General features: G+C 49.5%; 1 protein-coding gene across 1 annotated transcript in view; it reads right to left on the bottom strand.

The window, feature by feature from the left end:
• Positions 1-1197: 1197 nt before the first annotated feature.
• The window catches only part of tenm2b (teneurin transmembrane protein 2b), a 137716-nt gene continuing 115225 nt past the window's right edge, over positions 1198-23688 (bottom strand). The window contains exons 12-32 of the mRNA XM_062535973.1: positions 23406-23507; positions 22848-23042; positions 22037-22237; positions 21504-21689; positions 18399-18545; positions 16735-16948; positions 16492-16611; positions 15942-16203; positions 14848-15115; positions 13823-13966; positions 12475-12727; positions 12194-12214; positions 11749-11981; positions 10588-10742; positions 9336-10210; positions 7814-7989; positions 6495-6730; positions 5662-5958; positions 3858-5481; positions 3502-3632; positions 1198-3119 (exon numbers count right to left, since the gene is read on the bottom strand). Coding sequence (XP_062391957.1) covers positions 2382-3119; positions 3502-3632; positions 3858-5481; positions 5662-5958; positions 6495-6730; positions 7814-7989; positions 9336-10210; positions 10588-10742; positions 11749-11981; positions 12194-12214; positions 12475-12727; positions 13823-13966; positions 14848-15115; positions 15942-16203; positions 16492-16611; positions 16735-16948; positions 18399-18545; positions 21504-21689; positions 22037-22237; positions 22848-23042; positions 23406-23507 — 6578 coding nt within the window. The 3' untranslated portion in view covers positions 1198-2381. The remainder of the gene's footprint in view (positions 3120-3501; positions 3633-3857; positions 5482-5661; positions 5959-6494; positions 6731-7813; positions 7990-9335; positions 10211-10587; positions 10743-11748; positions 11982-12193; positions 12215-12474; positions 12728-13822; positions 13967-14847; positions 15116-15941; positions 16204-16491; positions 16612-16734; positions 16949-18398; positions 18546-21503; positions 21690-22036; positions 22238-22847; positions 23043-23405; positions 23508-23688) is intronic.

The raw sequence follows: 23688 nt of genomic DNA on the forward strand, positions 1-23688 counted from the left end.
TTCCGTCTGCTCCTTTATAGACTCATACAAGAAAATCATATTATTATTGTTATTATTATTATTATGTGTATAAGAACAAGTAAAATTGATAAATAAGAACTGGAATTGCTAGGCAGAGACAAACTTTGAAGAAATTGTAGAACTCAATTAAAAACATTGTTTGGTGCGAAGACAAGTCAAGATACATGAGTTTGTCACCTATTTTGAGATGTAGCCTAGATGTAGCATCTCTTTTTCTTTAATTAGGTAAGCTAGACTGATTTGTATATATCATTAAGGGCCTTTTCACTTTTTTAAATGTTAAATGTGCAACCCCAGAATATAGGATGTGTTAGTGGGTGCGGCTGTACAGTCATGGTCACACATGGCTTGCATGTCTTTTTGACACTGTGCTGAGACACTCGACTGTTACACCTCTATGATAGGAACAGGAGTCAAGGACTTCTGCCCTCTGCAAAACTTAATGATCGTTAAAAATGACTTGAGTATGTGAGACACACTGTAAATTAAATAAGATAGCAGCACCTGGTTGCTTAACCGGATATTTGCGCCATGGGAAAATCCAGCAACATTTTACAGGCAATTAATACAAGTTATCAAAATAATGTATGCACATGTTCAGTTAATTTAACTAGGCCTCTGTGAAAAGTTGTCTGAATAAGTTGGCCAACCAGGGCTCCCCTCCCCCATAACTGCAGTATATTGGGTCAGTGTAAGCTTACCCCCAGACTGCTCTATGCTATTTAAAGCTGGTCTCTGATCGTCCCTTTCCCACGTGTGGTTTACAGGAAATGATTTGGTCTGTTTGCCAGAACACAGATCTGACCATTTATGTCGACAACATCCTTGGAACCCTTTTAGTCAGACAATATTTACACTGGACATTCATAAATATATTGTGTAAACCGGAACATTGGCTTGTATAAAACAGGTCAGTGTGAGACTTGGGTGGAGTATGGTGAGGTGGCTATGAAGGTGGCATTTCTATATTAGAGATTTATATCATAGACTGTATATATAGAACTATTTCTACTATAGCTATAACTATAGAACTGTTTTATATATATATATATACACCCATACATACATACATACATACGTACATACAGTACATACATACAGTGTCTATGGTTTATTTGAATACATGACTAATATGGTGAGGGAGAAAAACAGAGTGAAAGTATAAACACATTTGAAGTTGAAAATCGAACCATTTATTCTGTTAAAATCATCATCCTTCTCTACTCTTGTAATGTGTCTTTGTTCCGATTCCAAAACATCCATACTGTGTCTCTTCACAGTGAAAACGAGAATGTTTCGGGGGCAGAAACAATAGTTGAAAGAGCGAAATTATTAAAACAATGCTCGGGGATATTTAAATTATTAAATTAATGAGCGCTGCCATGGGGCATACAGTATAACATGAAAATGGCAAAGCAGTTCTTTCTATGACGATTCACAACACACCACAAAAGCCACGTCCTTTTTGAAGAAATTTACAACTCTGAGATCAGCTCAATGCTCTACAGTGCTAAACAAATGTTAGTGTTTTACACGGACACTCAATATGTGTTTCACAGTTTCAAAAGACTTAATTTTTGAAGTATAAACAATGGCGACAATACAGATTTTTTTTTCACCCAGCATCTCCTTCAACTATAAAAAAAATCACTCTTTTTACATATTTTACATAAAAAAAAACATTTCACCCTCACAGGGTGCTGTTATTCACAGCCATCTCTGATGAAACGTGTGACTTTCTCATGATTGTCATATAGTGCAAATACAAAGAGGGGAAATCAAGTGTATTTCCTGGTTCATATACAGTTCTACTCAACAGACATCACCTTTGAAGTCGTTCTCTGGGTGTTATGGCCATGTTTGGGTACATCTGTATACGACCTGAAATGAGCTCTCAGGTCTAAGTCCCTTTAAAGGTCCATCACAAAAAGGTGTTTGCGTCTTCTGGGCCATACAAACATTGTACGTTTTCTTTTTTTTTTTTTTTCTTTTGCAGATTCCTCAGACAGCAATTCAGAGGAACATGTTTGTAGGATGGCTGAAGCATCCACCAGCATTTCATGAATGCTTTGCTTCTTCAGTCACAAACCCTAATTCCCACCCAACCAAATGAGTGGAAACATTATTGACTAAAAAAGATAGTTAACAACAGAACAAATGTCATTTTTTTTCTCATTGTTTTCATGGGTGCTTTTGAAATGCACTGTCCAAACTGGCCTAATTCTGTTCAGTCTTGGTTCTGCCAGTGTTCACTGCAGCTCACTCGCATTCCTCATTAGTCTTAGCGACGGTTGCCCTGTGGAGCTGGCGTGTGCCCGCTCCAGAGGTGGCGTTTGGTGTGAGAGCGTGGCGCCGCTCTGTTACCTCCTCCCCATCTCCGTCTGCTTGAGGAACTGGATGTTGGTGCTGCTGTCAGCCAGCTGCGGGTACTGCTCCACGGGCAGCACGTAGTAGCCGTCGTAGCCGGGCACCTTCCCCACGGCCAGCAGCTGCTGCCTCTCGCCGTCGGTCCAGGCGCGCTCGCCGTGCCGGCCGTCCTGCGCCTGCCGCAGCTCGCGCGCCCAGGCCCCCGCCAGCGCCCTCTGGTGGGCCTGCTCCAGCAGCCGCGCGCGCTCCTTGTCCAGCGTCTCGGCCGTCAGGCCGTAGCGCACGCTGAACGCCAGCGCGGCCGTGTGGAGCTCCACGGTGACGCCGCGCCGCGAGCGCCCGCTGACCGTCACGTTGACGCCGCTCTCCAGCACCTTGCGCCCGCTGCTCAGCCCGAGCGCCTGCAGGTCGCCGTCCGCCAGGCCCAGCTTGACGAAGAAGTGGCAGTCGCGGCCCTCGATGGTGTAGTGCGCGCCCTGCAGGTAGATGGCGTTGTTGAGCACCTGGGCGATCTTGCGGCTGTCCTCGCTGGCCATGCCCGACACGCTGGCCACCACGTGCCCGTCTTTGACCGCCATCATCATGCCACGTCCGATGATGGGCACTTTGGTGCCAAACCAGTAGCCTGGCCTGTCCCGCTTGGCTCGCCGCGCCTTGTTCAGTAGCCTCCCCTCCAGAGCCATGAAGGCCTGGTTGTGTCTCTCCGCCGCGTGCTGGACTCCCGTAATGAGCTGCGAGAAATGCAAGGTCAAGGGTCAGCGATTAGTATCCATGGCAACGCGAGTCATGACAGATATGGTCTCGCTTCGAGTAATATTCTCTATCCCTGCCTCGGGCTGATTGAATTTTGCTGGCTCATATGCTTGCTGGTGCATAGCTGCATAATGCAATTTGGGTCTCGCTTGTTAATGCCTGCAGCCTAATGCACTGACAATGATTCCTCCTAGCACAGCTATAACAAGATAATTTCAACCTGAGTGCCATGCTATTTGCCTGATTCAGTTGTCCCACATTTAGAAGGAATGGATTAATGCATGGAGAAAAAAAAACAATTCTACGAGTCCCTATGTAAAATAGCCATGCTGTAAAACGGCCCTGAGCCCAGGTGCTTACCCGTGAGTGGTCACTGTCCTGGCTGGCCAGAAGCTCGTAGGGAGGGTCCACAAAGTACATAGGGTGTCGGGGGAAACCGGGGATGATGTTGCTGAGCTGAAACCCGAACATCACCAGCCAGCCCTTTACATCTGCAGAGCAATGCAAAGGGATGTCACACACGACAGTGGAAACATACAGGCAAAAAGCTTTTTACAACAACACCATACAAACATAAAACCACAAGCTAGATGACAAAGTAAATAATATCTATATGATATACAGTATATATAACATATATAATATGATATATATCATTTAATATAGAGTAATATTCGATATTAGTGATAATATTAGTGATTCCAAAATAAACTCACCCGTGACATAATTTTTGACGTCTATCATGTCGCTGAGCGGGTTGTTGTTTTTGAACGCGTACAGGTTAAACGGCGCCGGCTCTTTGCCAATCTTCGGCCACAGCCTGTGGTCCGGCGCGGTCCAGCGGCCTGCCTGAGCGTCAAAGTCGCGCTGAATGAAGTGCACCAGCTTGGTGAGCGGGTCGTAGAGGCCGCCGTGGAAGCCGATGGCCAGATGGAAGTCCGGGTTGGAGTCGAAGTAGACCTCCCCGTATGCCGTGTACTGCAGCTGCTTGACCATCTGCCCGTTGCTGCTGAAGATGGCCAGAGGCGTGCCGGTGTTGTCCGAGGCGATGTAGTACTCCTCGCCGTTGCTCACCTCCATGGCGAACAGGTGGCCCTGCAGGTCGTAGTAGAAGGTGGTGATCTCGCCGCCCGTGTGGTTGTAGATGTGCGTGACGCGCGCCGGGTAGTTGAGGTCGGCGTAGAAGTACTGCTGGTGCTGGCCGCCGTCCGTCTTGCGGGAGACGCGGCGTCCGAGGCCGTCGTAGCGGTAGCGCACGCTCCAGTCGGCGCCGGCCGCCCGGTTGTAGGCGCGCTCCAGCAGCCCGTTGGAGTTGTACTCGAAGAAGTCGGAGCCGCGCTGGCTCAGCACGCCGTCCTCGTCCAGCCGGTACGGCATGTCGCCGAGCCGCGTGAGCCGGTCGCGCAGGTCGTAGCGCAGCGGCAGCAGCCGGAAGCTGTTGCCCGGGTTGAGCAGGTGCAGGTTGCCGTTCAGGTCGTAGCTGTAGCGCCAGGTGAACCAGTCGCCCACCTTGACGGCCACCAGCTGCCCGTCGCCGTCGTACTCGTAGCGGTACTGCGTGGTGTTGGCGTACGCGCCGATCTTCAGCTCGCGCTTGATGACGCGGCCCATGCTGTCGTACTGCACCGTCATCCAGTACATGAGCGAGCGGAAGATCTCGTACTGCACCTCCTTGATGCGCCCGTGCGTGTCGAAGTGCTTGCTCAGCGTCATGACGGCGGTGGTGATGATCTGGTTGATGTCGTAGTAGATGATGCCGAACTTGCCGAAGTGCTCCACTTTCCCCGAGATCTCGTCGTAGCGGTACAGGTCCACCGGCAATGGGGTCTCCCCGATGACAGGCTTGATGCTCGCCACCCGGAAGCTGTTGTCATGGTAGGTGTAATCAAAGCGCGCGTTCACCATGCCCTCCTCCGAGAAGCGGTACATCTGTTTGTCCACAAGGGGGCCCAGCTTGCGGTACCGGATCGTGCACGAGAACCCACCGCTCTGCAGGTTGACCATCTTCAGTACGCCGGCCGTGTCGTCGTAGCCAAACGTGACGGAGGTGCCGTCGTAAAGCACCTCCGAGAGCTTCCCCAGCTTGCCGTACCTGTACAGGACGCGTCGGCCCGTGCCCAGGTAGAAGGTGGCGCACGGCCGGCCGTCCTCGCTGAAGTCGTGGATGACCGAGGCGTTGCTCTCGGGGGGGTTGTAGGTGTTGCGGATGTAGCCGACGGACACGTGCGTGGACATGGTGTGTTTGGCCATGCTGGGCATGGTGACGGAGGAGATCCGACCAGAGGTGTCAAACTCAAACACATACTGCTTTTGGCTCTGCTGAAGCAGAAGCACCATGGACTGTGGAGAGAAAGAGAAGTTTAAGTACACAGACAAACAAAAAAATATTGAGTACAATAATATATAATGAGACAATGAAATACCATAATACACTAAGATACCATGTATATATTTATACATATACCAATGAGATTCTCTACCAAATCAGCATGGTGGCTGGCCGGTTACACTAAAACTCACTTTGTCCATGTAGCTGAAACTCCAGACTTTTCCGTCTACGAAGGTGCGAGAGAGCATGCGTCCAAAGGTGTCGAACTCTCTCTTCTCGCTCATGCTGCCGCGCTGCAGTCCCAGTAGGCGGCCACTGGGGGCATACGTCAAGTTGACCGGCGCCAGGCTACTGCTGGGCAGCCAGGTGGCTGGACGGCCATGCGTGTCGTAGATGATGCGCAACGTGAACTTGCGGTGGTCGTCGTAGATCTTCTCTGTGCGCGTGTTGCGGTCAAAGTCGATGGAAATCAGGTTCCTGTTGTGGGCCTGTGTGAGGGAGAGAATGGAGGGGAGTGGGTCATGATGGTGTGTCCACAATCAGAAAAAACCCCCCATTAATTTTCTTTTAATTATACTGATTATATCTAATTATCTATACTGAGTGCAGAGCAACGTTTAGTGAGGTAGTCTAACAAAACATCATATTAAGCAGTAAGTGCGGCCAAAATGGTAAGTGGTCTTTCTAGCACTAACAAGTTCCTCTTCTCACAACCTCACAAGTCATTTTCACAGCTCGCAAAAACTGAAGCAGAGTAGCACACAGCCACATATGGTGAGTCTGCAAAGCTACACAGATGAAGGAAATTATTTTAAGCGAAAAGCTGGCAAATGCTTAAACTAAGTGAAATAATATTTGACAACAAAAATGGCAACATCATGGCAATATAGTAAGTGTGGCCATTAGGTCAGTTTGGTACAAGTTCGACAGGCTGCTCTTCTGGTTAATACTTCCTAAGTATCTAACAAGTCATTTTCACAGCTTATGGTGACAACTGAAGTGGAGTGGCGGAAGAAAGACCCACCCGTAGCTTCCTGCCGAATATGGTGACCCTGCCCTTGGTGGGCTCCCGTCTCATCCTCCACTCGATGGAGTTGAGACCGCTGTCCGTGGGCAGCGTGATGTTCCGGCGCCAAATGGTGGGGCTGACCGCTCCGGCCAGGATGTGCGGCTCGGTCAGGAAACTGATGCCCATGCCGTTGGCATAGGAGACGCGCAGCGTGCCATTATAGCAGAGCTGGAAAGTGTTTCGCACTTGATCTGGAAAAGTGAGCAAAAGAGAGAATCACGTTATTACACAGAGTAATGGAAGTTCTGTTTTAATGCTGCTCGAGAACATTAGTCTCGAGCTGCTTGAAGGAACTGTATTAAGAGGAAGAGCTGTCTCTTGAGTAAGATGATGTGGGTATCGTATTTTATTTTTTTTTTGTTGAGTAAATCGCAAGTGATTGCCAGGGGGGGAAAATGGGTATCTTTTCAGAAAAGCAGAACAGGTGGCTCAAATTTCATCTACACGCCGTAATTAGATCACACACTGCTTTCGAGGCCAGTGCACCTGGAAACACAATCACCAGTGAGATCAAGGGCACAAGAAACTTCTAAGTGCATCTCAGAGTAGAAGTTAACAGAAAAAGCCGCAACCGCTAACAGCTTTCAAATCTTGTTTATCTTCATAAAACAGGGTGAGGGCCAAACTTTTGCCACTTCCAACAGGCAAAATGTACTTTGCGAAGGCCATTGGAGTTCAAACTGCAAGCATTGCGTGAAAATGAAGTGCTCAGTTTAAGGCGGCTGGCTTCCTTTTCCTGTCTTTACGACCCTCAGAGGGCGCGCTATCACATATATTTCTTAAACTCGCGGTCTCAGCGCTCCACGAGGCTCCACACGGCGGGATGAGATTACGTTTATTTTTCTGTCACACTAACCCCCCTCTGGGACGGTGGGGGGGAACTATTGCCTGCTCAGCCGCTTTCTCTTGCTGCTAAACGGCTGAAATAAAGCCAGGGAGCGGTGAGTGGGTGATGCTTTAGGCCAGACACATTTGTTTGGCTTCCTGTGCCCTAGATTAGGATTTACCGAGTCACTGGCAATACTCTGGCTCAGAACTGATTTATGTCATGCGCTGTGAGTGTGTGACTGACTGTGGTATGAGTCAACTGACACTCACATACACACACAGAAATGTACATATAGGCACAAACCAGATAAATAACACATAAAAACACAAGCAGAGGCACATAAACACACACACCCACACACACACACACACACACAAATATATATTTATTTTGCTACACACCGACACATATATCTAACAACAGCATTTCAAAACCAATTTTTCACCTTGAACCACGGTGTATGATGCCTCGACGGATGACAAATTGGTGATGACCGTGACATCGTCATCCCTGTTGGAGCTCTCAATGTCAATGTTGATGGATTGCTCCATCTCGCGATGCAGACTCGTCACCATTCCCGTGGGGTAAGTCACATTGGTTAGGCGGCCTTCACTATCATATCTGTGGAGTGGAGGGGGAAAATAGTCATGGGTTAAACAAGCTTCACACCAGGCTGCCTCAACTCACAACACCAGCCTCTTAGGCATCTAGACCACATATGTCACTCTGCTATTGTTTAGACAGACTATTCGCTCCGGTATGAACCTGGAGCAGACAACTATACAATGACCTTTTCAGGATGTAAACTAGTGCAGGCAGTGCAGTCGAAGAGTCAGTCCTGCATGAGAGCAGTTCTTCACAGCAAACACTGGGTGGCGACCTAGTGCTGAAATACTCGCATGAACATTTCTGAAGCACTGCTGTTGCTTTCCCTCTAATCAGCTGCAACAAAATTCAGACTTGACCACAATACAGACTCATGAACTCACGCACGCATTCAGAAGAAATGCTGGATAACCAAACAACATTGTTTTCAAATGATGACTCACCAACAACAAAAATGCTGATATCACATACAAAGAAAACACAAAAAAACCCAGAATATAAAAAATCCTCAGCTTCTTAGGGGTAGCGTATTCTGTCCTTCACTTAAGTCTGTAATTTACAGGCCATGAAGCCAGTAACGCGCTTTGGGAGGAGCTACTCCAAAATCCAGGTGTTTCTTATGTATACAACTACATTTTGTCATTGACTTAAGCAACTTTCCAGCTAAGCGCATCTGGGCTATATTAAGGTCGAGTGCCACTACAAGGTGAAACAGCATATTGGACGATGTCAGCAGTAGGCCTAGTTCTAAATACATATAGGTTACACAGAACGTTACAAATTCACATTACAGTATCAAATGTAGTGCTCAATATACACTATACACTCAATATTATGTTTTTTCCTACTACAGCGTCACAAGGTGGCATATTTCCTGATTTAACCTAATCAATGAGGCTACATTGTTAAATAGGGAAAACCCTGTTACAATCACCCTATTTGGATATTGGAGCTTACCGACTGTGTCAGGTTTTACTGGTCATTCATTCAGGCGCCTGCACAATTGTCGACCAGCATCATTTATATTCTCCTGTCTCTGATTAGTTTGTAATGGTGGCTGGTATTGTTATGCCAATATCTACTATACTGTATAATCGAAACTGCAGGTGTCAGTCTACAGCTTTGTTAGCATAGACAAATTGATCATTTGAGAAGTCGCTGCCATTGAAACCTTCTTTCTCAACAGTGAGTGTAAAATTATGAATCTACCTCACGCAGATCTTGACTCTTTATAAACAAATCTCAGAGCAAAAGAGAAATTTCGTTAAAGCAATCATGGGAGAATGCGCGTAACTGAATAGTGTGTAACTAAAAGTGCATAAAAATGCGTGAATGGGAGAATTTGGCCCTTAGTTACTTACTCATAGAAGTTGGTCCAGCCCGTGTCGTCCACCTTGGAGGTCAGCAGGCCTGTGCTGGCTGCGTAGCTCAGTAGCGTCACCTCCTGGTTGAGTGCAGACACTGAGCGCAGGCCTCCGGCTGGGTCCAACCCCAGGCTCACCACCTGGTTCTCCGGCAGCAGGACCAGGCGGAGCGGTCCGGCCACGTCGCGGCGGATCCTCACCGTGTTGTTGGCGCTGTCGGTGACGGACACCAGCTCGCCGTCGCCGCCGTAGCTGAAGTTGAACAGCACCTGGCCGGTGACCAGGCTGACGGTCTGCTTGTGCGAGCCGTCCCGGTTGAACACGTAGAGCTCCTGCTCGTGAGGCGACGCCACCTGGAACTGACCGGTGTTGGTCACCGGCGGGCGGTTGCGGCGAATGGCGCGCACGCGGATGTTGTTGAGGTCGGCGACGTAGAGCGTGCCGTCGGGCGAGGTGGCCAGGGAGGTGGGCGCGTTCAGGCCGGCGTCGGCCGCGTAGCCCTCGTCGCCGGCGAAGCAGTTGCAGTTGACGTCGTTCTTGCAGTCGCACTCGGACGGCGCGCCGGCCAGCAGCGAGATCTCGCCGCCGGCGCTCACCTGCCGCACGCGGTTGATGCGCTTCTCGTCCGTCTCGGCCACGTAGAGCACGCCGTCGTGCGACAGCGCGATGGCCGTGGCGCTCTCCAGCGCCGCGTGGATGGCCAGCTTGCTGAGCGAGTAGTCGATGCCCGGCACCTGGCAGTGCATGGGCCGCCCGGCGATGATGCTCACCTGGTGGTTCTCGGTGATGCGCAGGATAACGTTGTTCTCCAGCACGTACAGCGAGTTGTCCATGGGGTTCACCGCCAGGTCTGTCGGCCACTCCAGACGCACCTGTGAGTCACAACAGATAACAAAATAAAACACCTGAAACGTCCGACTTTATATTTCTCACTCGCTCAGAACGCCCAAAGCAGCTAAGACTCAGACAAGGTCACGCTCTGCTTGCAGCCCTCTCATTCCAATCACCCCAAACGCTGGAAGCTGATGCCAAATCACCAACGCTGAGGGATTTACTGGCCTTGTGACGCTCCCTGCTGCCGCTATCAAGCTCACAGTCATGGTTAGTCAGAGAGAGTAATAAGATGGCAGACTAAGGAGAAAGATGTGAGGAGGGGGGGGGGGGGGGGGGGGGGTCGATACCTCTGAGCCGGCAGGAGCTTCAGCTGTGGCGGCGGCGGGGGGAACTGGACGACAGGGCAGTTGCTCACCTGACTGATGTCCATGCTGGAGTCGCAGCTGAGGGGTCGCACGGCGGTCAGGTCGTTGGCTTTGATCAGCGTGGAGATGATGCCGTTCTGGTCCACCTTGCGGATCATGGTGGCGTCCACAAAGTACATGAAGCCCTTCTTATCCACGGCGATGCCTAACAGACAGACAGACAGACAGGAGGGGAGAGAAAGGGCAACAAAAAAAAAAGAAAAGAAGGCTGTCTTAGTCAAAACAGTGTTGGCATTCTCACCCGATTAAGAGGAGGAGACGGGGGGAGAGGGGGGGACGGGTGGAGGAGTGATGTGGTTCAACAGACAAACACACACAGCTAACGGGAGCCCTGTCAGCTCTGCGGGGAATTGTTCACTTTCTACATTTCAGCGCGAGACCTCCGAGTGCTTCCTCCTCCGACGGAGCCTGCCTCGCTCTTCCTCGCGCACGCGTGTGTGTGTGTGTGTGTTGCTCGCTCGCAGACAGACTCGACGTGACAGCGTGACACTCGGTTTGGCAGGCGCGCTTCAAGAGCCGGCGCTCCCTTTTCTTCCAGGTCACTGCGCTCCCCGCTCTGCTCCGCATCCGCACTTGCTTCCACTCGCTGCTAATTATTCTTTAGAAAACCGGTTTTTACCCCCCAGAGCGGAGCATTGTAGGCTGGGGAATGAGGAGGTAGAGAGAGAGCGACGGATCGGGCGGAGGAGAGGAAAAAACACACACACACACACACACACACACACACACACACACACAGTCTCCTGAGAGGGACGAGATAAGTCGAAGTCGAAGCAGTGGGGGACGTCTTTGGGGACGACGCAGACTTCAGCTCGGAGGAAGCAGGAGCGATGATGAGCAGCGGCGTCTTCCCTGCTAAGTTGCTGTGAGTGAGAGCTGGCCGTTGGCTACCCCACGGTGGTGTGTGTGTGTGTGCGTGTGTGTGTGAGTGTGTGTGTGTGTGTGTGTGTGTGTGTGTGTGTATTTTTGTGTGTGTGTCAGTGAGTGTGTGTGAGTGAGTGAGTGTATGAGTGAGTGTGAGTGAGTGTGTGTGTATGACTGAGTGTGTGTGTGTGTGTGTGTGTGTGTGTGTGTCACTGAGTGTGTGTGTGTGACTGAGTGTGTGTGTGTATGTGTGTGTGTAATTGAGTGAGTGTTGGAGGTTCCCTCACCTCTGGGAGTCATAAGGGTGGCCTCCACGGCCTTGCCCCCGTCCCCACAGCGGGCCTCGTCGAAGGGCACACACTGCTCGCCGGTCCCCGCCACCACCTGGGCGTTCTCGAGCATCGTCCGGCCGCCGCTCAGCGACTGCACGCGGTAGATCTGCCGAGAGTTGGTGTCGGACAGGAACAGCGCTTTGGTCACCGGGTCGGACGCCATGTAGTACTTATGAGTCGGACTGTTGCTATGGAGAAGAGAACACAATACATTATTTTGAGCTAGCTGTTTATAATGACATCTCCAGGTAAAACGTAAGGCGGTGGTTGCTATGGTAAAGTCAACACACTGGTAAAATGATTCTGAAAGTAAACAAGCAAAAGTACAATAATGAGGGGAAAAGGGTGAAAGAATTTTCCATTTGTAAAGAATGAATATATCAACTTCATAATGGCTTACCCATGCCTTAAGTCCTTGTTTCTTCATGTCGAAAGCAGTGAAAAGAAAACAAAAAATCATTAGTAATAGTACATATGCCGTTTACGAAATGACCAAAAAATGTATCACAGTAATGTGTTACAGTATAAAGTTGTATGGAATTACTCATGGGGCCACTATAAAGTTAAAGGATATATAGCACTATACATACATATATACATACAGTATAAAGAAATGTATATCTAATTCAGCAGCGGTATATAAAGACCAACAGAAACGTGCTGCCAGCGCTGTCTCCTCACCTGAGCTCCAGGACGGCCGTGGTGTTGAGCGAGGGGTAAACGCGCCTCACGAAGTTCATGTCGCCCACGTACAGGTTGCCGTTGGCGTCGCAGGCCAGAGCCACGGGCGCCAGCAGCTTGTTGCCCTCGGCCGCGCCGCTGCAGCTGGGGCAGGACAGGCTCCGCCGCCGGCCGTTGCCCATGACGGTGGTGATGACCGGCGGCTGCTGCTGCGAGATGAAGATGTTTTCGCCGCTGCCCTTGTGCAGAATGCCTGTTTTTGGGGAGCGAGGAAGAAGAGGAGGGACATCCGTGGGTGTAATTCAATGACCGCTGAAGAAACCAGTTAAAGACTCACTCTAGGCACTGATTAACCCCTAATCACTCTCATCTCTATTCCTCAAAATGACATATTTATACGTTTTATTTAATAAAAAGAATCGCTTCATGGCCTTAAAATGGCTTGATTATAACCACAGTTGCAGTGTAGAAATCCTCAGCCGTGCCCTTAGCTGCTTATTGTGCTCTTGACATGCTGTGTGTCATAGAAACTCCACAAGGACATGTTAATGAGGTTAAAAATTTGATTTTAACCGGAGGGGGCCTTCAAGTCAAAGTCACAGTAACTATGTGGGAGTGCACTACACAGAAAGCACAACGTCAAAGTCTTCATTCTAACAAGCGTTTTTATCCCTGATCCCTGACAAGAGACAAAAATGCTTTTTTTCTGCATGAAAGAACTCCTTCCAGATAAAACTAGAGTAATGACCAGAAACAACTTTGGAAATGGATCCCAAGTTTTTCAGTTGACTCGCTTCAAAGTGGGAGCTTGCTTTGCCCTTCCCCTCGGAAGACCTTGTGTCAGTTTGATGCTGTCAGGGTGCAGTTAAATGGGATTTCCCTCACGCCATTGTCACGGTGACACATGCCAATTTGGTAGATGGATTTCAATAGCGCTGGTGTGAATTCTACTGTGAGGTGAACTGTGCCAGCTCAAGTTCAAACATTCACCATGCAGCTATTTTCCTCCATATTAAAGAACTACACAACACATCTAGCCTATCCACATGAAGAAAACAAATCTGGTAGCTGAATCTCTCTGTTCTGAGAACCAGATGGTAATTCTTAGCAGTCTGTCCCTATAGGATCCTTCCTATGTGTCAGAACGTAAATTATGAACGTTTGACTTTTGCATATTCATCTATTTCGCAAATGTTTTCCCACAGAATAACTTGCAGTGAGTGACCATTTTCAACTACTGGTCCCTGGCACTAAAATCTATGGCCTTGGTGTACATCATTCATACATCATTCTAATAGTGCCGCACTGGGGAGGCAGTGTAAGTTTGGCATCATGTGTGCAGTCGTACCACTTGGAGCGTTGAGGACGTGGTGTTTGTCCAGCGACCAGCCGCCCAGGTTGGAGGGCACCAGCTCGTAGCCCTGCAGCACCGCCGTCCTCTTCTCCCACAGCACCTGGCTGGGGCACGTCTCGTACTCCAAGCCCACGGACACTGGACACGGGACGGAGAGACCAGCGGTCAGTGGCCAGGCATACACATATGCACCCAACACAACCATTACGGGACAACTGACAATCACATACAGTACATCTGTATGTCACACCTGTACACACACACACACCCACACACACACACGATCATTCACATACATCTGGTCATACAGTACAGTCACACACGTGTGCACACACTCACATAAAACATGAATACATATATAAACACATCAACTCCCACACCCATGCGTGGGTGAGCAGCAGTAACGTCAGATTCTCGAACCCACCATTGAGAATCTGTGTTGCTGATTGTGCCTGTTAAATATCAGTGAACTTGTAACATGAAACATGTATGTGTCACATGTGTACTCAAACGCAGGTGGGCACAACCTGGTTCTTTGTCCTGACAGCCACTGTGAACACACACACGCAGAAACACACGAGCGGGAGTCAACAGACACATCAGCGCGGCTGCAGAGAGATGCTAATTACGGCGCTCGTTTTAATCGGAATGCCTTGGTGGTAATTGACAGCAAGTGTGAATGTGCATGGCCCGAGGGCCCGACATCCTCGCACACCTACACAGCATCTGGTGGCGTGAACTCAATTAAGCATTTGATCATCGATCTAGAAATGGTTACACATTCATTTCATTCTGCACGCATCAAATGGATTCACAGCCCAGGGGCAGAGGCACTGCTAAGTGGGTTTCTGTGAAACTGCATCTGCAGGAGGAGATGATTTCGAAAGCTGATGAGCGTCGGATCGCATCTGTGAGATACGCGATACTGATAAGTTGGGTCAACGGTATTGAAATCGGCGTGAAGATGTGTGTGTGTGTGTGTGTGTGTGTGTGTGTGTGTCGCTCGCTCGCTCGCTCACCCACACACTCGGCGAGCCCGTAGACTCGCTGGCCGTACGCGTCGCTCTTGTCCCAGATGAAGGTGTAGGCCAGGTTGGGCGAGGCGTGGAACCACTTCTGGAACAGGTGGCCCTCCACGGCCACCATCAGGTGCACCTTGGCCAGGCTGAGGGGCACCATGGCCTGGGTCATGGTGACCTTGAGGAGGGAGCGGTAGCCCGGAGCCCTGGAGCTCAGGTAGCGCAGCTTCAGACTGGTGCCAGGGATCTCCACCTGCTCATGAAGAACCTGGGAAGGCAGAGAGAGACAGAAAAAGAGAGAGAGAGAGAGAGAGAGTGAGTCAAGAGACAGACACGTACGATGCTGAGACGTCCTCAATGAAAACGTCTGTGTACACGAAAGCTTGTCATTCACACATATTTTCGTAAAGCATTACTTCATTAATATGTGACAGACAGCCAGACGCGGAAGCTTCCGGAGGAGACTGCTGGGGATGACATGCCACTCGGCGGCGTAATCAGTAATCGTGCCTTTAATCGCTGCAGCGGCTCGTCTCATAAAGTGGGCTAGAGCGTCTGTTTTTCATCCCGACTGACGGCAGTCAGAGGAAGATGGCGGTTTAAAGCGGCTATGTGTGGAATTCTGCAATTCTCCAGCTGTCTTGAATGCCTCATTACATTCACAGCAGCACTGTTCCATTCACTTGCATTGTATCTAATACAGCACTGCATGGGGAATATAAGTGTTAGATCAAGAGAACCGGCCTGTCTGACTGGTTTGCATGCTAACTTTAGTGAGTACCAGGTCAACATAGAGCATTTTGTACATTATATCAAACTATAAAAGAATAGAATAGAATAGAATAGAATAGAATAGAATAGAATGGTCGAAGGCAGGGTGGAAAGGCAGGGCCTAGGTGGAAAATTGACCTTTGGCTCACCAGACAAGACAGATAAACATAAACATCCAACAGTTGTTTCATTCCATTCTTTTGCTATTTGTAGGTCTTTTGCTATTTGTAGGTTTTGCTATTTACGTTGGTGTGTTTTTGAACGTTACTTTAACCCTCAAGCTTTTAAAGAGACTATTGGTGGAGGAGGTTCTGGGAGGTCACCTGTGTCTCGGGGATGATGTGCTTCTCTCCGGGGCTGGAGCTGAAGAAGGAGGAGAGCGGCGAGGCCACCACCACGGGGTCGGGCCGCACGAAGCCGCTCAGGTCGCAGCTGGGGAACGTATTCTCCTCCGTCTTGAGCACCAGCGTGTCCATGGCGAAGAAGCGGTTCCACGGCAGCCACACGGTGCGCTCCTGGCTCAGGAAGGGCGCGCGGTCGAAGCGCAGGGTGAGCGCACCACCGCCGTTGGCCACTAGGTCAAACCTGCCCACAGCAAAAAGATGACGACATCTTAAGGGTTGCAATCATGAATTATACATTGCAGTTGCAGAGTTTATATGCATATTTACATTTGGACAGTATGTATGTATGTATGAATATGCATATTTATGCAACATGCCCCTCAACACCAACAATGTTTATACAAAATTCAGTTTTAGTCTGTCTCATAACATTTTCCAACCAAGTAAACAAACCACCCCCTGCTCAGAAAGCATGATTCAGAGTGACAGGAGCTCTGAAGCCCTTTGAGTGGGTGTGAGAAGCACGTACATGCCATCCTGTCGGGTCATGGTGTAGCCGTACTGAGGGTACTTCACGAATGTCACGTTGACACCCACTAGAGGAGTCCCATCTGTGGTCAGCACCTGCCCACGTATCAAAGACGCCAGGCTGCGAAGAGAAAGAGCACAATCTGTTTACGCCCTGTCCAGGCACCAGCTATCCTTTCGCTTTTACGATCGGAGGAGGTCATTTCAGTTAGAGGAGAGTGGTGCAGGTGGGTGGATGGGTCACCTGGCGTTGAAGGGGTTGGCTCCCGGGATGATGTGGGTCCCGTCTTTGCCTACCAGCATCCTGATGCGCTCGTAGAAGGAGCGCACTTTCTGAGGGGGCTGAGGCGCGCTCTGTTGGATGACCAGCAGGGGGTCGCGTGACCCGCGGCAGAGCGGATTGGCTGAACACGCGCTCTGAGCGCAGCAGTCGGGGTCCATGCAGTCTGTCAGTCCATCTGCAGACAAACAGACAGGCGTGCACACACACACACACACACACACACACACACACACACGCATACAAACACACACACCCGCGCACACACATACACACACGCACGCACACACACACACACACACACACACACACACACTGCAGTTACAGATGGCTGATCTCTAAGAAAACACACTGCCTTTTCTGCCCAAACAAGTTATAAACAGAGACAACCCTAAACACATTCATAAACCAAGACAACCCTATCCCCGCAAATCTTTTAATCTCTCTGTCTCGCTCTGACTTACAGCATTGATCTTCTATCAGGCCGGCTTATGGCACCTATGGGTGCTTATCATTAGAGACAAAGATAACAAGCAAGCAGAAGGAGAGATGAGAGAAAAAGAGAGAGGGAGAGAGAAACAGAGAGCGAGAGAGAGAGGGACAGTAATGACGCCCTTGTTGTCCCCCTAAGCTCCCGCATCTCCAGGGAGTCTGCGGCGGTGAGGAGAACATGTAAAAATATATACTGGCTAAGAGCGCTAATGGGAAGCCTGTAAAAGAGAGCGCCGTGAATCAGAACCTTCGCCGTCTTCTGAGCGTGTTACCCTTTAGGTGCCTCTGCAGGTGACGAGGGAGACGAGAGATTAAAGGCTCGCGCTCGTCTGCGTTTAGGCACCTTTTCAATCACCGCTCAGTTTCCGTTGGAGACCGAAGCCTACAAAGTATCCAAATCCTCCGTCACATTTCTAAATCGATAGATGTTTTGCGAAGCTTGTGTGTGTGTGTGTGTGTGTGGAGGGGGGCTGGTTGGTCTGATGCAACTGTGGAGGCTTAAAGGGAACACAGGAGAAACAAGCCCCCCACTCCCAACCCCAAGCGCCCCCCTATCTCTATGTTATGTAACCATGACAACTTGAAAGAGTTCAAAGTGACTACAGGCTCTGTAAAAGCATCCAGCCTGAGTGTCTTGGGGATGATCTCGCTAGGAAAGCCGTTCAGAGCGCCAGGCTGTGCTGTAGAGGGGGCGATGCGGGTTATTTGGCTCAAAACAGCTCGTACTCACTGCTAGCCCAAATTAAGCATGCGTGTGTGTGTGTGTGTGTGTGTGTGTGTGTGAGAGAGAGAGAGAGTGTGTGTGTGTGTATTGGGGGAGGCATCTCTCTGATCAGACAGGGGGTTCTCTGTGTCTCGACGGAAGCAGATAAACACTGTAACTGAGTCATGCATAAAGGATGGCTCCATTTGAGAAATCACATTTCTATGCAGTGCCAGATGGAGGGCACCATTTGGAACTTTGCCCTGATGCATTTGGCCAATAAAGCATCAAACTGTTCTTTCCAAAAAAAAAATGCTAATTTTCTAAGCTACGCATGATGATGCAGCAATTCATCATTATCAGTGCATTCATGTGGAGCGGTTTCCCTTTTATTGGCTAATCCAACCAGCCCCGTCTCTGCTGATCGTCTCACCTCCTTCATTGTCTTTGTTGTCGGAGCAAGTGATCTCCATGGCAACGCTGCAGCCGGGGCCCCTCCAGCCGGTGTGGCACTCGCAGTGCCAGCTGTTCTGCGCCAGGGTGCACTGTCCGTTCCCACTGCACAGGCCCGGGCATCCGTCTGAAAGAAGAACCGCCAAGAGAGAACGTCTTTAAGACCCCGAGAGATCGTCTTTAAAAATGGTTCAAATCAATTCAGTAACAGCAAACTGACATCGATCAGAAAATTCACAACAAAATCTTTACAGTCTTCAATAAGGGTCGAACGCACTCTGCACTAGAAAACAGAAGGTGGTGTATTTTCTCTGTTAACTGATCCATACTGAGTTTTTGTTATCATTACATTACATTACATTACATTACATTACATTACATTCATGCACACAGTTAACACTGGGCTCTTTTGGACCTGCATTGGACCTGCATGCCCTCTTAGTGCCGGTGCACTGTGCCGATTTACTTTGAATGGGAAGCGGAGGTCAGGGCGGGGACGGTAAACAGCTCTGTGAGCCTTGTGCCCGCGTGACAGGCAGCCTGATGCATGTCTCCCTCTGAGCTCATGACAACAGACAAAATATCCATAATGATGTATCGATCGCCCGGTTGACTCCGCGGGCTTCCAGCCGACGCTGGTAAATTGCATTAGAGCAGATCCTTATTAGATTTGCGGCCCCGGCGACGTCGAATCAGCGGCACACAATCAACAGGGGAGATGTGACATATTCAATCACTGACTGCAGAGCGGCATGCGATGCACCGCGCGGGCGCTGGAATAAACCATTTCCTACCAGCGGCTGATAGACTGACTGGCTGCCTCTCTCCATTCCACAACCGCAGCAAGAACGCTACTTTTTAAAATAACACACCGGCTGTTAACTCCTCTCCTCCAGTCCTTTCTATTATGGACAGTGACGGGGTTATATATGGTCATTTTATACGGTCAGTTACTATTAGAGCTTTCCTTATAATGACACATATATGCTATTAAATATGATATAATATTCAGTGGTATTCTTACCAGGAGTCACATCTTATGCAAAAAATATATCACTTTTGGAAGCAATTATTATCACTTTTGCAATTATAATCTTTCATGCCTTCGCTGTCTCCTGATTTTTGCATGAGTAGGCTACGTGGAGCCTAAGTGTGCTGTATCCAGGCATGAGAGCGTGGCTAACTTGAGGATCCAGGGTGAGGCATTAGTATTCCCCTTGCAGTGCTGTGTGTGTGTGTGGTGTGACTACTACGGACCATTCATTAGTATGCCCACCAACTGCTGGGTACCGGGAACTGAAAGGCCAAAGCCATTAATATTCCTATGAAAAGAACAGACTGGAACTTCAGAAATAGACACAGGCAAAGTCTCCTCTGCCCTTGTCTGCTGTGACAACCACCGAAGAAGAAGAGAGAGCGAGAGAGCGAGAGAGAGAGAGAAAAAAAAAACGGTAAATGTTCTTATACACCTACGTCGATTTGCCAAAACCAGCGTGTGAACACAAGTAAATGGCGTAAGAGCCTTGGATCCACACCATTACCCATGCACCTCTCTAGCCATCAACTGTGAGTACGAAAACAATGACACAGGCCTGTTACTGCCAACTGCCAAAAGCAAGAGCGAGTGCTTCTAAGCACCTCTCTGTAAAAGCATGCTGCTCTGGGGCAACAGAGTCCAGAATCTTCCATACGTGCAGAGCGTTCGCAAACAGCTATTCAGATACAGTCGGGCAGGAGGAGAACGAGAAAGTGCACTCTTAAGACAATGCTGCCAAGACCAGAAACAATTGCGCACAAACACACAAGCTTGCACACACACACACACACACACACACACACACACACACACACACACACACACACACACACACAGGTGGGATGGAGAAAACCTGGTGAGATAATGGCATGAATAGAGTTGGGTGAGGAAAGAATAGCGGGAGCCTTATTAGGATGGTGCAGATTCTGAGAATCCGATCTATAAATCTCTTCACGGGAGTCACTATGCACTGGCCACGTGCACTGACTGAAGAAAACAAATGTGTTCCACACATATTTCTTCTTGTTCAAGAGTGGCAAGAATGTTATTTTCTCCTGGTACCATGCTGCACCCTTGTTCCACTGAAATATCATGTAAATAGATCAAGGTCTTTCCTTTAGGCAAGGAATAAAAGTACAGCTTTGAATTAATCACAACTAGTGCTCATATAGAGCAAGGATACTTTCCTTTCCCTTTTTTATCGGGCGTGTGAGGTACATACCAAAAATGTACACTTTTCCGACTGAATATTTCAAGAGGAATTAATTTCCATTCAATTCCAGTGAGCTTTACTGCCATGACAAGTAGGTCACTTTTATTGCCGATGCCAAAGCAGTCAGACAGAATGAGAGAGAGCAAGACATGTCTAGACTTAAGGTTTGCCTTACATAGAATGAAAAAGAAATACAAAATAAAACGTACGCATTCTACATTGTGTATACTGTATACTATTCATGTAAGCCTCAAGGTATGCTGTTTTAAAGCATCTTATTTTCGATCTCATTTGTAATCTCTTTGCAGCTCTTCTGAAGTTGCTGACTCCAGTCTCTGCAGCTGTTCTCCCACATATTTGTTCTGCCTGTGTTCTGAGTCCAGATGTCTTCAGCAGACTCTGACACGGTGCTTAGTTGTACTGAATTGCAGAAACAAGTACAACGTCCAAAAAAAACGCTGCCTCCGTCCGTCGACGCCGACGAGTGTCAGCGGCTCGGTCCTGCTCGCCTTCGGTGAACTCGCCGCCGCCGAGACGCAGCTGGAGCGAACTCTCCAAAGGTGACCCCTTTCAGCGCGCGGGGTCACGCTCAGGCGCTGGCGCGGGCGGGACTGTAATTAGTCGGCGGAGCATCGCAGTAATTACAGCCTGATGAGGCTGTCGCGCATGATTGGAGCCGTGCTGATAATCCGACACACGGAAACAGGCCAGCGAGCGAGCGAGCGAACAGACTAACGAACGCGCGACCGAACGAAGAGACGAGCGAATATCGATGGCGGTGGTGGCGTAGGAGGAGGAGGAGGAGGAGTAGGAGGAGGACGAAGAGGGGGTCTTACCGATGGAGCAGTGCTCGCCGTTCCAGCCCTGCTGACACTGGCACTTGCCGTCGCGACAGGTGCCGTGGCGCACGCACTGGGGGCTGCAGATGCGCTGGTCACAGCCCGCGCCCGTCCAGCCCTCCTCGCAGTGGCACACGCCGCCCACACACACGCCGTGCGTCCCGCAGTCCGCCGAGCACACCTCTGCCCCGGGGCGGAGAGAGGGAGGGAGAGAAGGAGAGAAGGAGAGAGGGAGAGAGAGGGTGAAGACAGAAGAAAGCACAAGAGGAGTGGGCCCTAGTCATAAAAACTAATGTGACATCATTAAACAGAGAGAAACATTAACAAGAAACTCCAAAGAAAAACAGGAGTGAGAAAGAGAGAGAGAGAGAGAGAGAGAGGCATAAAAAGAGTTTCCGAAGTGAGAGAAAGAGATAGATAGCGGGAGAGACTAGACAAAAAGGAGAGCAGGAGAAGAGAGAAAGAGTCAGAGAGTGAAAGAGAGAGAGGAGCAGAGAGAGTGAGAGTCTGTAGAACACCTCCTCACTGACCTGTGGAACAGTCCGGCCCCATCCAGTTGGGGTCGCAGCTACAGATGCCCGTGTCGGGGATGTACGCCCCGTGGCCATGGCACTGATCGGGGCACTGTGCCCTGGGCACGTCGCACAGAGCTCCTGCCCAGCCGGCCTTACAGTGGCACTGCCCACCCAGACAGGTGCCGTGCCCGGAGCACTTGGGATCCAGGCAATCCACTGAAACAGAGGCACTTTTATCAGAGCACCGCTCCGCACACACACACACACACACACACACACACACACACACACACACACACACACACACACACAGTACACTCACACAGACTCCAATGAAATAAGCGGGGCCTGTGATATGTCAGCCTGGTGCTACAGCTACAGATTCACGTGATTCATTCATTCATAGGACTGAGCCTCTCCTGTCAGATCCATATTCATTGGCATTTAGTTAAAAAATACATTGCTTTTGATTTTTCATGTTGATGGATATCCAGCACATCCTCATCCGATATGCTACTGTTGGTTAATGGATGCTATTTGCTCCACATTTTCCAACCCAAAGACGTGTTATGACTACGGAAGCCGGACGCCATCTTTAAAATATTCTGCTTACAGGGTGCCTCTCAATATCTCTCCTCGATCCTCGATGCTCGATCCTAGAGGGGCGTTCCCATTGATCTATAACTAAAACTGGATAGACTATCCTAGTGTTGCCGCCCCATCATTCTTTACGTCGATCAGTGAGGATCGAGGCCCGAGGAGGAAGGGAGGATGTATAGATGCTGAATGAGAGGCACCCATAGTCAAGAGGCAACACAAGGCTCACCTTCCTCGCAGCTCTCGCCGCGGTAGCCCGCCTCGCAGCTGCAGGAGCCGTCGGCGCACATGCCGTGGCCGGTACAGTCGGGGTCGATGCACTGGCCCACGGGCACGTCGCACTCGGGGCCCTTCCAGCCGCTGTAGCAGATGCACGTGCCCTTGTTGTACTGACCGTTGCCACTGCACAGCACCGGGCACGCGGCTGCACCCGGGCCACCAGGGGGCAGAACCCAGAGAGAGAGAGAGAGAGAGAGAGAGAGAGAGAGAGAGAGGGAGAGAGAGAGAGAGGGAGAGAGAGAGGGAGAGAGAGAGTAAAAGGAGAAACAGAGAGAGAACAGAGACACTGTAAGGAACTAGGTATAGGTATCTGGAAGAGCTGGATCAGAGGAGTGATTTGTCGATGTGTGTCAGGTAACGGAAGATAGCAGAAGATATCAAGACCGTAAGCTACAGTATTACAGTAATGTCAGCATCGGATTGAGTTGAGCTGAAGGAGACATTCAATGTGTGCCCACATACACACACACACACACACACACACACACACACTCACACACTCTTTTACCTTTCGAGCAGTCTGTTCCATGGAAACCAGGGAAACAGTGACAGACTCCAGATATACATTCACCATTTCCATGGCACTTCTGTGGGCACTCTTGTACAGAATCTGAGCGAAGAAAACACAAACACACACACACACATGCCATTACCACCACTACTTAACACCCACAAAGCTATTCAATATATCATTTCAGGTCTGTAGTGGGAAATATTGACTGTATGTTTTCAATGAAAGTGGCAGCGAAGAGTTTAGCTCACAAAACACTCTTTAACACTCTTTAAGGCGG

Source organism: Sardina pilchardus, chromosome 5 (genome assembly GCF_963854185.1).
Source record: "Sardina pilchardus chromosome 5, fSarPil1.1, whole genome shotgun sequence".
Lineage (NCBI taxonomy): Eukaryota > Metazoa > Chordata > Actinopteri > Clupeiformes > Clupeidae > Sardina > Sardina pilchardus.